Genomic DNA, 15,669 nt, shown 5'->3' on the forward strand with positions numbered 1-15,669 from the left:
TTACAACATCTTAATCGTACAGTCGTTCCTCTTCCCCTGTAGTGCCTACACTGAACGATATGTAGTTCAGTGTATGCACTCTCCATCATCCCTGAACATGGTCAATCTGTCGTTATCGGCAGATTGACCGGCATGTTCAGCCGATGATTGATGTTGGAAACTGCCACCGGGGGCGCGCATCGCTGGTCGTTTCCGACATAGTGCGCGATTAATGAGCGATTGCACGATTACGATGTCGTAATCGTGCAATCGCTCATTAATATCTGCTAGTGAAGCTTCGCCTTTACTTTCTAAAACATCTGTGACGGCTAAACAGTATTTATAACATGTTGAGACTGCTGTGACATTTAGCCAACTCCATGCTTTGACTGTACATCACTTCCATACATCTTGCAGTGTATGGAGGAGCTTTATTATTGGGCACTCGATCTTCCTCTCATCCATCCGCCAAATCATGAATACTAATGGTGCAATCTATGGCTGGCTTAACACTTCGCAATGTATCTGTTACAAAGCAAACAAATTATAATTTTATTAGTAATTTCATTGATGTATTGCTCACCCCTATGTGTTTTATACTTGCAGGAGTGTGGGGCAGATTGTGCAAAGTTCCAGAAAAGTGAGCTAGAGCACAAATTCAACAAAAAAGCCTTAGAAAGACCATACACCTCTCCTCATTCTTGGGGTAAGACATACGGAGAGCACAAGCGCCACCTGGAGTTCAGTCATGATCAGTATCGGGAGTTGCAGAAGTATGCAAAGGAAATAGGAATTTTCTTTACAGCCTCTGGAATGGATGAGGTAAGATTACACTAAATAACTCATGTGAACTGGAAGTGGCAGTACAGGTAATAATACATTGCTAATAATTGAGACATGCAGAATCGGGGAAAAAATAATAGCCCCTGATATGCCCAAAACCGTACTCTTATCCTCTTAGTATGCCGACTTCTATGTGAAACGCCAACCATTTCTCTGTAAGGCAGCCTCCTTTTGAGGTCTGCAATTCAGGACTGTCCCACTGAAATTAGGGTGGTTTGGAGACTTTTTTATTTTGTACAGAGATTCCTTATGTTTTGTAGTGGCTGCTTCAGCTTTTCAAAAGTACCATGGTGCAAACTCTATTATCAGGATTATGTTGCTGCTACCCACTTATTTTCCAGAGGCACTTATTTATATAAAAGGAACATGGCAATAAAAAACACATGTGCTTATGTGGTAACTGTTGTGCTAATGTATAAAACATCACCAACTACACATAGATGTTCATGTGCTACGTAAAGGGGAATATATTTCAGGTTATCTTACTTCAGGGTTTAGCTGAAGAACACAATGGACCACATGTAATAGGGTGAGAGTTTCTAAAATGTGAGAGTTTAGCAGTAAGCTCTCACATTAGTCGAGCTTTATCTTCAAAATGGGAAACATCTGGATGAGAGTTTAAATCGTGAGAGTTATGTGAGTCTAATAAAAACATGTGAGTTTGCATGTGTTCTCTGACTCTATTACATTGGCCAAGTTTAAAAAGTGTGAGAGATTACTGCTAACCTCTCACATTTTCTAAACTCTCACCCTATTACATTTGCCCCAATTGCTTTATACGTGGGGTTGACTTTATTCACCCCTGTGATGTGTATATACCCTATAGATTGATAATATGTTTAGAAAGAGATAAAAAGATTTTTTTTTTTTAATTGTTACTATAATGCTTCACATTTTGTTAATTAAGAAGCAATTTGGAAGCTTTTTTTTTTTAATCTTATTTCTTCTTTTTGCACTCCTACTGTGCTTGTATGAATTCAAAGGCTTTGGCACTTGGGACTAAATAAATAATCTTTAGTAATGTTGTATGACCATTATAAAACATAATAAATCTTCCAAATGCAGTGCATGCACACAATTAGTGACTTGCTGGGGTGCTAAATCAAAATGGCTCTTTAGAGTAATCATTGCACTACTCCATGTAAAGAGAAACCGAAGGCCCTCTTGATTTAAAAGTAGAAACAAATTTTTCTACTTCAGGGTCCATAGGGTATCCACAGGATACCTTGGGTATAGGTGTGACGTCAGTCATCGGGCACCAAAGAGTTAAGCTTTGGTCCCCCTCCTATACCCCGCCCCCGAGCCAAGGCATCTCAGTTTCATTTGGTGCCCGGCCGTAGTCGGAGGCACCTGCTAGAGGGAGGCTTAGAAGAGCCCCTGAAGCTTTTTCTTCATGCAGCTGTGGCTGCACATCTGGATGAACAGCATGGACAGACAGTCCTGACGTCCATGCTGTCTTCCCTACACCCCGCCGGTACCAGAACGCCGGTACTGATCCGGGGATGCTGGTGGACATCTGGGGTCACAGCTAGCGGTGACCCCAGATGTTCCGGACCATGGCCGGATTCAAGGGGGACAGAGGTAAGCAGCGGGGTCCCGCGGGGGGTCCCCGCTGATCACATGGTCCTAAGTCCCCAGGCAGGGGGCTCCCTGGGGACTGGCTGCAGCGTGGAGCCAGGCGACCAACCTGCGCTTCCACTACCCCCTGGGACAGCGGACCGCAGCAGAGCGGTAGCGCTGCGGCGTCCCAGGGGTTAAATGCATGCCAGGGGAGTGCGCCTTCCCTGTCTCACAGCCGGCGCCTCCCCCGCTGCACACAGCCCTCTCTGCACTGTGCTGACTGGCCCTGTGTCAGCACTCCTCCCCCAGGCCAGCCTTCTCTCTGCTCCTCGGTGGCCATCTTTTCTGAAGCATGGTGAACGCTGCTGGAAGCCTGCATTGGAAGCATCGTGGTCTGGGTCCCCCCGCATACCTCTCCTCCGCTGTGGTCAGGTCTGTGTATGCAGCGCTGTGTCCTACCAGGCCCTGTGTCTGTAGTTGAGTGATCAGCGCTGTTAGTGCAGGAATTGTTATTTCTCTGCATTGTATGTGACTGTGCTAGCGCTGCTGCCTGTAACTTTTTTTCTAAACTGTCAGCTTTATACTGTACCTTTTTTTTCTGCTAAGCCCTTGCGGTGCGGTGCTGCAGGGTGGTCTCTCACCTCTTAAATATATAATTGGTGAGAGGGGTCACATACGTGGTGCCATCATGTCTGAAAGTGATTTTCCCCACCGGCTACAGTGTACTACATGTAAAGTACCGTTAGCGGAGGGGGAGGGTAGCGCGGAGGGCCTCTGCCGGCAGTGTTTGTCTATGGCGCGGCCTCTTACAGTTACTGCACCGGTACAGGAGCCGCCCTGGGCTTGTTTCGCTCAAGCGCTTACAGCCTTAGTGGGCCAGTTAGCTCCGCAGCCCGCGTTTACACCGATGGGTTTGTCCCAGCAGTCAGTGGTGTCGTCACCCATGCAGGGTTTCCCACGACAATTGGTGGTACCCCACAGTCTCCCTATTTCCCCGCTCCCGGTTTCTCAGGAGCCAGCGTGGGTTAACTCCCTGACGAGTTGTGTACAGCACTTGTCGGATGTGTTGCAAGGGGAGTCTGTGATGCGGCCACATAAACGGCCGGTGGCGTCTGTCGGCTCCTTATGAGGATGACAAGGGGACGTCTGATGATGGGGAGATTCTGGATCCTTACGATCAGGAACCTCTCCATGCTAAGGACGCTGATGCTAAGTCCAAAGTATATATTCCGGGACTTATTCGGGCGGTCTGCACAGCCTTGGTGATTGAGGACGAAGTTCCCCCAGCGGCTAAATCTAAGTATGCCTTTTTCAAAGATGTGAAGGGCGATGCCACAGTCTTTCCTCTTTCGGGTCAGTTGGTGGACCATTTAGAGGAGGCGTGGAAACAGCCTGGCAAAAGATACCAGCCGCAGAGACGCTTGGCGGTGGCTTATCCGTTCGCGGATAATTATTTTGCAAAGTGGGAATCCCCTCCACAGGTGGATTCTCATGTGACCCGTCTTGTCCGTAGTGCCACATTGCCGATGCCATCCATGTCCTCCTTTAAGGATGCTACGGACCGCAAGGTGGAGATCTGCCTGAAGTCCGCTTATTCCCTTGCGGGGGGGGCAGCACGGCCGGCTATGGCCATTTGCTGGGTTGCCAGAGCGATGGAGCGCTGGGCGGATTCATTAGAGGCTTCTTTTGATTCCGACTGTCCGGCCGAATAGGCGGAGTTGATTGGCAATCTCCGTGATTCGGCCACTTACATCAACGAGGCGGCCCTAGACATTAGTACTCTGGTGTCTAGGATTTCTTCAGCAGCGGTAGCTGCTCGTCGCACCTTGTGGCTGCGATCCTGGAAGGCGGACGCAGATTCCAAAAAGGGTCTGGAGGCGTTGCCGTTTACCGGAGAAGTTCTCTTCAGTCCGGATCTGGATAAGATTGTGGCCACGCTGGCGGCAGCCAAATCGGCTTATCGGCCGCTGCTCCTTCTGGTTCTGGACCATCGTCCTTTCGGTCATCTAGGGCCCAGGGCAGGCCCAAACCACAGTCGTTTCCTCGACAGGCTGGCCCTAAGAAATCGGTCAAGCCCCGGAAGCAGACATGGAGTACCAGACGTCCGGCCCCCAAGCCAGATGACAAGCCTGCGGCCTGACGGTCCGCGCCTCCCTTTGGGGGATCCCAGGGTGGGAGGCCGCCTGCTGCAGTTCGCCCAGTGTTGGTCGACCACTACGATAGACACTTGGGTTCTGGAGGTGGTCTCCCACGGGTACGCCCTCTCCTTCCGGCACAGACCCCCGGCTCGATTCTTCACCACGGGTCTACCATCAGACCGGAACAAGGCTGCGGAGCTGCGGAAGGTATTGCACACTATGCTCCAGGCTGGAGTTATAGTGCCTGTTCCATTCTCCCAGAGGGGCCAGGGTTTCTATTCAAATCTTTTTTTGGTACAGAAACCCAATGGGTCGTATCGTCCGATTCTCAACCTCAAAGCACTCAACAGGTCTTTGCGGGTACCAAAGTTTCGGATGGAGACCCTACGGTCCATCATTCTAGCGCTGGAACCTGGGGACTACATGGTGTCATTGGACATACAGGACGCTTACCTGCATGTCCCTATTCTTTTGCGCCATCAACAGTTCCTCAGGTTTGCAATCCGCAGCGACCACTTCAAGTTTCGGGCGTTACCTTTTGGCCTGGCGACAGCACCACGGGTTTTCACCAAGGTGATGGCGGTCATGGCGTCTTCTCTGCGGCTGCAGGAAGTCCGCATGTTGCCGTATTTGGACGACCTGTTATTGGTGGCAGGATCTCCAGAGCTCCTGTTACGCCACTTGGACCTGACCATTGCACTGCTGCAACGGCACGGCTGGCTAATCAACTGGCAGAAGTCCACTCTAATCCTGTCTCGGAGGATTCTGCATCTTGGAGCCTTATTGGACTCGGGACAGCAAAGGATCTTCGTGATGGAGGACAAGATCTCTGCTTTACAGTCAAGGGTGCGCAGTTGTCTGCACAGCCGCCGGGTGTCCCTACACTCGGCGATGAGGTTACTAGGCTCCATGGTGTCGGTGTTCGACATGGTGGAATACGCCCAGTTTCACTCCAGACCTCTGCAGCACCTGATCCAGTCCAAGTGGAACGGGCTGCCTCAGTCTCTGAAGTGCCAGACGATTGTGCTCACCCCGGAGGTTCGCCTGTCCCTTGCTTGGTGGTTACAGACGACCCACCTCAACAAGGGACGTCCGTTCTGGGTTCCAAATTGGGTCCTGTTGACAACGGACGCTAGTCTTCGGGGCTGGGGAGCGGTTTTGGGTCCACACTTGTTCCAGGGCAGGTGGACGCCGACAGAAGCGGAGCTTCCCATAAATATCTTGGAAATCCGTGCGGTCTTCAATGCTCTCCAGCAGGCACATCGGTTTCTCCAGGGTCACCCGGTACAGGTCCAGTCGGACAACGCTACCACCGTGGCCTACATAAACAGGCAAGGAGGAACCCGCAGTCGGGCGGCTCTCGTAGAGGTCTCTCGGATCCTGGTTTGGGCGGAGCGCAATCTTCCGGCCATATCAGCGGTCTTCATCCCGGGAGTGCTAAATTGGGAGGCGGACTTTCTAAGTCGCCAGGACGTTCATCCGGGGGAATGGTCCCTGCACCCGGACGTTTTTCAACTGCTGGTGGACAGGTGGGGTCTTCCAGAGATCGACCTCATGGCGTCCCGGCACAACAACAAGTTGCCGGTGTACGGGTCTCGCACAAGAGACGAAGGGGCGTCTCTGGTGGATGCTCTGTCCGTCCGGTGGACGTTCCGGTTCGCATACTTGTTCCCTCCGGTCTCCCTTCTTCCACGGGTAATCCGGAAATTCAAACAGGAAGGAGGGACGCTCCTGTTGATAGCTCCCGCATGGCCCAGACGGCACTGGTTCTCCAGACCTTCAGGGTCTGTCCGTGGTCAGTCCTCTGCGGTTGCCGCTACGACCGGACCTTCTGTCTCAGGGTCCTTGTCTTCACCCGGACCTGACTCGGCTGTCTTTGACGGCGTGGCTGTTGAGGGCCATGCTGAGGTCCCGGGGGTTTTCCAGCTCTGTGGTGCGTACCATGTTGCGAGCTCGGAAACCGTCTTCCGCGAGGATATACCATCGCGTGTGGCATACGTTCTTCCAGTGGTGTCGACCGAGAGGTTATGCACCGCGGGAGTTTCGTCTGTCTCGGATTCTTGCCTTCCTACAAGCGGGACTAGATCATGGGCTTCGCCTTGCTTCTTTGAAGGTACAGGTTTCGGCCCTGTCTGTCTGGTTTCACCGTAGGATTGCTACAATCCCGGATGTGCGCACCTTTATGCAAGGTGTTCTCCGCATTCAGCCGCCCTTTGTTCCACCTGTGGCGCTTTGGGATTTGGCTGTGGTCCTGAGGGCTCTCCAAGGACCGCCGTTTAAACCACTGAGCTCAATGGATCTTAAATGGCTAACAGCTAAGACTGTTTTCCTTCTGGCTATTGCTTCAGCCAGACGTGTTTCTGAGTTAGGGGCTCTTTCTTGTAGACCCCCTTTCTTGGTTTTTCATGGGAACAGGGCAGTGCTCCGCACTCGGCCCGAGTTTCTTCCCAAAGTTGTTTCCCAGTTTCATGTTAACGAGGAAATTGTTGTTCCGGCCTTTAACTCACCGGGTCTTTCCGTGGGTGAGGCCTCTTTGGATGTTGTGCGGGCCTTAAGGACTTATGTTGACCGCACTTCTTCGTTTAGGAAGTCGGACGCTTTGTTTGTCCTCTATGGCTTCCGTAAAAAGGGTTGGCCTGCTTCAAAGCAAACTTTGGCAGCCTGGATCCGTATAGCTATTTCTGAAGCTTATCTTCATGAAGGCCTGCCGGTTCCTCCTTCTGTGAAGGCTCATTCCACTAGGTCTGTGGGTCCTTCGTGGGCAGCTTGACGTGGTGCCTCTGCAGTCCAGATCTGCAAGGCTGCTACGTGGTCCACTGTCCATACCTTCGTGAGGTATTACAGGCTTGACACCTTCGCCTCTCAGGATGCTTCCTTCGGGCGGCGGATTCTGCTTTCTGCACAGGAGCGTCCCCACCCTTAAAGGATACTGCTTTGGGACATCCCCAAGGTATCCTGTGGATACCCTATGGACCCTGAAGTAGAAAATATGAGATATGGTAAGAACTTACCCTTGTTATCTCTATTTCTACGAAGTCCATAGGGTTCCACAGGACTCCCGCCCTGTCGCACCTGTGCTGCAGATGGGCTTTGCTCTGGTCACCGGTTTTCTGTCTCCCTCTGGTGAGAATGTGATTCTTGTATGTGTCCAGATCTTTGTTCTCTCTCTTCCTTCTCCTCCTCCGGCCTATGGCTTGGTAACTAACTGAGATGCCTTGGCTCGGGGGCGGGGTATAGGAGGGGGACCTAGTGCATCCTGGGAGGCTGAAAGCTTAACTCTTTGGTGCCCGATGACTGACGTCACACCTATACCCAAGGTATCCTGTGGAACCCTATGGACTTCGTAGAAATAGAGATAACAAGGGTAAGTTCTTACCATATCTCATATTTTATGCACCATAATCATGATAATCGAAGGTCCTACTTCAGAGATGTGCGTAAACGTCTGGTTTATGTACTTCTGCAGTGTTTTTGATCTGTGCATGTGTAGATCTGGGGCTGTCATGTTGCTCGCAGTGCCCCAAATGCTGCAGCTTGATTGACATACAGCTGTTTTTTGGGGGGTGGCGACTGGAAGCATTACTGGGGACATGTTGGCTACTTTTTCTGGGCGTTCCAGTGGTTGCACTTCACAGGCCCAGGTGCGTGATTTAACCAGACATCCCACAGCTGCGGATCGCAGAACCGGCAGTGGGCGTCTCTTAACTCCAAGACTCCTCCTGCAGCTTTTGCATATTTTAGCACAGCTGCTACGTACAAAGGTGCAGTGCTAAATGCATCCATTTTTTAATCAGGCGCTTAGTTGACCTTTCAGTCGTCAAGTAGACCTTTCTCGAGACCTCAATCTTTGCGCATCAGCACTGATGATGCGCATAATACTAGATCAACATAATGAGTAAACAGATTACAGTAGATTGGTAAACTTTAAAGAGTAGGAGGCGAAAATCAAAAGGCACCAATATGAAATAATATAGCGAACTGATATTTGTCAAGCCACTATCAAGTAAAACACCCCAAATCCTGCACATTGTGGCAATTTGGAACCCTGCTGCAGTCTTGTTATTTAGCAGGATTAAACCACAGGTAAATGGTGCTACTCTAAATATTAATTAAGGATTGGTATTGGGTGCTTCATACAGATGTGACCTAATACACTATTGCTGCAGTTGCGCCAAGCAGCCCATCTTGGCGCGTTAGGTCTAGTCTGACTCTACTTGCGCCATGCATGTTTTTTTTCCATAAAATACATTTCTCAAACTGATGCGACAAGCTGCTTTACGAGAATGCACCGATTAATTTGATATGCAACACTTGTATAGCTATGTGCAACTGAGTTTATACAAAGGGCTACGATGCAGCAGCCATGGCTGTTTTCACACCAAGGTCTGTTGTGCTTAGTATACAGACTCCGTTGCACACAGATATGCAAATGTCGCATATCAATTTAATCTGCTTATTTGTTGCCGAAAAGATTACTAGGCACGAGTTGCATGGGATCTCGCGACTCGCTTGCGCTGCATAGCGTATTGAGGCTAGGTGTATAGTATCTACATAGCAGTAGTATTTCAGACCATGACTTCTGAATATATTTCACCTATTGGTAGCCTGTATACTACAATTAGAATGTTAGAAAGGATAGAGTGCAGTGGAAGCGCAGCATGACAGGAATACCAGTACTGTAGAGTGTATTGCTGAATATACTGTGATCGGCCAGTGAGAAATTATTTGTATCCACTAAGGACTTTGCCATTCAACCTACAAAAATGATTTGGGTACTCCATTGATATATACACATTTTTAGGGGAGAGAGATATATTTATATTTCTAATCCAGTTTAAGTTGTATTCACTTTTCACTTTTTTTTTTCCCGTAATTTCCATTTTCAGATGGCAGTAGAGTTTCTGCATGGAATTGCCGTTCCTTTCTTCAAAGTTGGGTCAGGAGACACTAATAATCTGCCTTATATAAAAAAGACTGCCCAGAAAGGTTGGTAAATTTATTTTAACATATATGCATACGCCCCACTGTGATGCTTACATCTGCAAGACCGATCTTTAAAATTAAATCTCAAAATCCATTCCATTTTTTGCTAGTTCTGCCCCACACATCCACATAGCCTCTGGCAAATGTAGAGATTCATGTCTTACATGTTCGATTTTCATGTTCTTTGTAGTTGAACTCATTAAATATGACCTTTCTGTAAAATAGTTGACATTTTGATACTTATATTTTCATTGTGTGATTGTTTTTATTTACTGTTTGTTTGTAAACAACCAAAATAAAGAATTATAATAAAAATTAAATCATAATAAATGCAGTACACATTTTGGCTCAATGTTTAATTCTGCCATTTCTTCTTCTTCGGGTATCTCCTGAGGCACCATCGGGGATGCTTTCTACTAATATTTAATTCTTTTTTTCACTTGTGTTCAAGCTGTTGGCGGCTAATGTTTATGGAATACAAAATCTAGACTGCAAGCTCCTCTGGGCCTTTGATGAATCTATTAACTGGCTAATATTTAAAAAAATAAAGTGTGTATATAGATAGATAGATATATTCTTTTTTTTTTTTTTATTTTTTTTTATCAAATTAGGTAAAAGCTATTTAAACCTAATTCAGTATAATTTTATTCATAAATATGCAGATTTGTTAATAAAATTATATTGAATTAGGTTTAAATAGCTATTTACCTAATTGGATGATATGCAGATCTGTTACTATTATACTGAATCTGGTTTAAATGAGTATTGTTTATGTGATTTAATAATAATCGAAAATTTATAAATTTTGGGGGTGCTTTGGAATGCGATCGAGTCAGTGAAAGCCCAGCTTGGCAAGTGGTTAATGTGAATGATTACACAGTTGCAGTGTTATGTTGCCACTATGTAAAATAAAGGTTATGAATTATGTGGGTAGCATTGTCGTTGGATGCAGCTTTAGGTTTTCTGAGAACCTTTTGACCCCTACTAAGAGGGGTATTCAATATGGGAGCGAAAAGTCCGTGCTGGACTTTTCGCTCCACATCGGAGAATTTTCTGGGATAAAGTATCGGGTGCGCGCCCGCTTTATCCCCGTATTTAATATGCAACCTACGAAAACGGGAAGTTGCGAAGTGGGATCTGCGTAAAAAAAATAAATTTTTCCTGGAATAAATTGTAGGACCCCCCTAAAGTTGTAAAAACATGGGGGATCACTATGGGTACCCCCGTTTTAGCCTGCAAATGAAAGTCGGGGATTTAAATAGATGCAGCAGGTGTTTTTTCCCGACATTGAAGAAGTGTTTCAGAAGAGCACTTAGGTTATTTTTTGCGTTTTTTTAAGTGGTCCCATCAAATTTGGGGTACATGAAAATGGGTACTAGCATATTTTTATGTCCCTAAAGTAAGTTTTAAAAAATTCTGCAACTATGCACCTGCCGCTAATATCCTATTCTAGAATACACCTGCCGCATACTTGCAGAATAGCCCGGAACCTATTTTTAAACACTTTTTTTTTCCCCATTTTTGTGTTTTTCACCCCAATTTTTAAATTTTTTGGGGTGTCCCTATTTTTTTTTTTTGTAACTTTTTGACAGTTATTTTTAAAATGTCATTCCCAGGGGTGCAGGCAATTTTTTATTTTTTTTTAAGCCTGCACCTCTAAACCCCAATTCTGCCTTTTTTTTCGCCACCTATTCAGTGGTGAAAAGTTATCCCCGTTTTTTTTCAAAGCCTTTTCGAACCTGCGAAAAGTCTTTAAAATTGAATACGGTGTAAAACCAAAACTTCCGAAAATGACGTCATTGGTGCGAAAACATCGCAAAAACTGAGTTTTCGCTCCAACACCAAGCACCTATGACCTGTCTCCATCTATGGTCTGTATGCCCAGGCATTTACTCTAGCAATCCAAACTTGGCAAAAAGTATCCATATCCACCCAGATCCTCCATTTTAGCTTCAGCAGAAGCTGCCATTGGGCCATGCACACACTTAAACTGTCATATTGATGAGTTTAGCTGGGTACCCATTAGACGACCTGTGTACCCAGCCAACGGCAGATGCGACGGACAACATATCATGCAGTCCGTACACACTACACTTCTCTGTGCAGTAGCCACATCAGCTGCACTTTTATGTTTTATTTTTAGAAGAAATTAGCATTAATTAGCAAAGGCAGTCTACCCAAAACGGGCAACAAAGTTATTTATATTTAATGAAATAGAAAGAATTTGAACTTAGAGTGTAGTGGAATAGCCTCCCATCAGAGGTGGTAGAGGCTAAAAGCGTGTATCCACTAGATAATATGCTCCACAAGCAATATCGTATAGTGTTTCCCCGACAGAAATTTGCTCAATGTCATTAACGACATTGAGCACCCGCACTGAGCGATATATCATTTAGTGATGTCACCCTCCCTCATCCCCTCTTTTGCAGAACCTGACGATATCTTCAGGTTGCTTTGCAAGTACGGGCGATAGATGTCGTCGACAACCAGCGGGAACGCGCATCGCTGGTTGTTGACGGCATATCCACTGCACGATATTGCGGACGATGAATAAAAATGTTATCGTTTAGATCGTCCAATTTATCATGTAGTGGATATGTGCTCTAAGACAGAAGAGCAATGTAAACATGCTTGGGATAGGCATAATATCCTTATTAAAAACTGAGGCGCACATAGGGTTGAGGTTATCAATAGGTAAGAAATGGTAGACTAGATGGGGCAAGTGGTTCTGATCTGCCATCAAATTCTATGTTTTTATTTGTCTGGGTTTCACGTGTTTGTTTTTTTTCTTAACCACCACCAAGAAATACTTTTAGGATTCTTGCTGTGGCATTATTTCAGTAAAAAGCTGGATTCTACATATAGGTATTCATAATAAAAGTCTCTTTGAAATAAGAATACTTCCTTTTTTTTTTTTTTTATATATATACTTTAAGTGAAGTGTATAAAATATAAAGGATTTATTTGGTAGTCTAATAAGGCATATAATTTTGAAAGACTTGGAAGGGATTGATTCGCACCCACTCAATCTTTAGTGTTTGCTGCCCAAAAGGAAGAGGATTCCAAAAACCTCTCAAACAGTTTGTTGGCAATAAATCTTTAAGGCGCAGGTAATAACAATTGAAGTCTTATTTGTGTCTTTGACTTGAATTTAACACAGAGTGGTCCTCGTGTCACGTACAGCTCATCCGAATAGGATGGTCATATCGCATTCGGCTCTTTAGAATAGGGTATGCATAAACTGTAGTAACGTGTTTCATGGGCACACTGCCTGCTTCCTAAGAATATTTTTATGCCAATCTGGCCTGTCAACACGATTCATGTCCCAGCTTTTCTTATAATCCCCTCGATTCCAATTCCTCAACGAATGCTGTGTTTTATTGTATGAAAAATTTCTAATAAGTTTAAGTCAGACACAGAAAAGACTCTTGAGGGTATATTTACTAAAATATGGATTATGATTTTTAGAACTGGAGTAGTTGCTCATAGCAACCTGTCAGATTCTATTTGTCATTAACATGGGATGTAGTTATTACACCTACAGCCGGGATGGCGGCTGTTGAAATCCCGGCGCCAGAATCCCGACCTGGGACAAAACACCAGTGCTGGAATCCCGATGCCAGTTCAGATGCCGACGCCGCAATCCTGACAGCCGGCATCTTGAACGTAAGTATAACTGGGCTAGGTTAGGTGTTAGCCGCGATTGGGGGAGGGTTAGGTTTAGGCACCACAGGGAGTGGTTAGGGATAGGCTGCGGGGAGGTGGGGGTTAGGCTTAGGCAGAAAGGGGGGAGGGTTAGGGTGCTGGGGGGGTGGGGTTAGGATGCAGGAACAGAGGGTTGGGGGGAGAGTTGGCATACTTGCGTTGCCCCTGTCCGGGATACTGAGAATTGGGATGCCGCTGTCTGTCTTTTGACAGCTGGCATCCCAACTGCCGGTACTTCATACCAACCCATTTATCTAACACCTCTAGAAGATAATAGCTAGAATCTGATTGGATGCTATGGGCAACAACTCCACTTCTGAAAACCTGCACTTTAGTAAATATACCCCATAAATTGTTAGGACCTGCACCTTTAAAGATGTATTAACATACCATTTTGAAAAGCAGTTTGCTTGAAGAAACGAAAACATACCTTGACTTCTTAAATTGGTTCTGAACTTGGGTTATTTTCTGTTCATACATGTTGATCAGAGAATAACAATTTCTTAAGGGCCACATCATCTGAAAGAGGGGTCTATTTCGGACAAGGGTACTCTTGAGCAGTGACGTGCGGTGAGTCAGTGGCTAGGGAGGCACACCTGGAGATGGGTCCGAGTGCTGGGAGCCTGTCTCACCACCTACTCCAGAGGTTCCCAAACGTGGTCCTCAAGGCTCCGCAACAGCTCAGGTTTTAGAGATATCCATGGTTAAGCACAGGTGGTTAAATCAAATTGACTGAGGTACTAATTAAGTCACCTGTGCTCAACCAGGGAAATCTCTAATACCTGAGCTGTTTGTGTAAATATCTTCTTTGTACTATTCTAATAATTTTTATGCCTACCCTGACTGCACGCCACTGCTATTGAGGCTTTGTGCCAGGTTTGGGAAGTAGCGGTGCGTCATCAAGCCCATCCCTGGCTCTAGTTGCTGTTTCTAGCTGTAAGGGGCATTTCTAAGTTAGGATGTATAAGTGGTGAAATAGTGGTCTGTTAGTTGGAGAACTTGGGTCTTTATGCCATAATTAGGTGTAACGGTACCTGCTGGCAAGTTACATTCATTAGTATGGTGGGGCTATTTGCCTCATTTTCTGGTGTATTTTCATACTTGATGAATGTAAGTTAAAAAAAAAAAAATTTAATGTATTAAAGATCAACTTTTTTTCTTTGTCCTTTAAACTATTTCCCCTTTTAATCAATTAGTGACTAAATATAATCAGGGCTTTTTCTAATCAATTTTTTTCGTTCCTGTTGCTCAGATACTTTGGGGAGAAATGTTCTTGTGTTAGACTTTGATAACCTGATTTAGCTTTTTTACATGTTTTGCAAAATTGCTTCTATTTGCTTATTGAATGTTCTGGTAAAAAATGTTATTTTATTTTTTTGCTCTTATTTGCTAACGTGTTGCCTTCTAACCCTAGAAATGTTTATCATAAAAATGTGTACAATACTCTAAACAAATGTTATATTTGCTCTCTGGTTTCAGTCTATGAGCTTCAGGGCTTACCTGAGCTGATGAAACATTGTGTCTGTGACATTCCACAGGTTTGGTAGCTCTTTTACAAGAAAAACTTTTCATTGATGTTTTTTTTTTCCATAACCTGTAATTTAAATCTTCTCATCGGTACCAAATCCAGCAGTGCTTCCCCTCAATGATTAACCTAAGATTATACATTTCCTCACAATAACTAATGCAGAATAACGTGAATATTAACCGCACTTCTAAATATAAATACTGTTTTTGTTTTTGCCTAGGTCGCCCAATGGTAATTTCAAGTGGTATGCAGACCATGGATACAATGCGTCGTGTTTATGAGCTTGTTAAACCAATTAATCCAAACTTCTGTATTCTCCAATGTACTAGTGCATATCCCCTTCCTCCAGAAGATGTCAATCTGCGTGTAATACAGGTGTGTGTGCACACTGATCTGTTTTCAGAAAATTGACTGTGCAGCCGTTATAACTAGTAATGTTTTGGGGATAATTAAAGGACAACTACTGTAAAATAAAATGTATAGCGTAATTGGAGAACTGAATTTATTGAGGGCAGGACCGGCAGAAGCATTCTCTGTACTTTCCACCCACTTCCGAGATGGTGCTCTCAACCCCTACTGCTTCTTAGTGGTCTATTTACTGAACCTTGGGTGGAGAGAGTCCCAACCAATCGGCTCCTAACTGTCATTTTTCAAACACAGCCTGTGACATGGCAATTAGGAGCTGATTGGCTGGTACTTATCTCCATTCACTTTATCTCTATCCAAGGCTTCTTAAATAGACACCAAAGTGTGGTAGATGGTGATGACTCCTACTTCCTTGAGTCTGGAATCATAGCCCAGTGCCACTTTCCCATCTCATAACAGACATTTCAGACACAGCCTAACCACTGGCACACTAGGCAACCACTTAGGTTTGACTAATGGTAGCACTAGCCCAGATTTAAAGGATGGTGATGGGGAAGAATGATATGA

The 15,669-nt window shown here is 45.5% G+C and overlaps 1 protein-coding gene across 1 annotated transcript in view; it reads left to right on the forward strand.

Moving 5' to 3' along the window:
• The window catches only part of NANS (N-acetylneuraminate synthase), a 50,314-nt gene that overhangs the window by 11,465 nt on the left and 23,180 nt on the right, over positions 1-15,669 (forward strand). The window contains exons 2-4 of the mRNA XM_088460096.1: positions 586-801; positions 9,407-9,506; positions 14,957-15,111. Coding sequence (XP_088316222.1) covers positions 586-801; positions 9,407-9,506; positions 14,957-15,111 — 471 coding nt within the window. The remainder of the gene's footprint in view (positions 1-585; positions 802-9,406; positions 9,507-14,956; positions 15,112-15,669) is intronic.

The sequence above is a fragment of the Taudactylus pleione genome, unplaced genomic scaffold (assembly GCF_031769625.1).
Source record: "Taudactylus pleione unplaced genomic scaffold, aTauple2 ptg000967l, whole genome shotgun sequence".
Classification (NCBI taxonomy): Eukaryota; Metazoa; Chordata; class Amphibia; order Anura; family Myobatrachidae; genus Taudactylus; species Taudactylus pleione.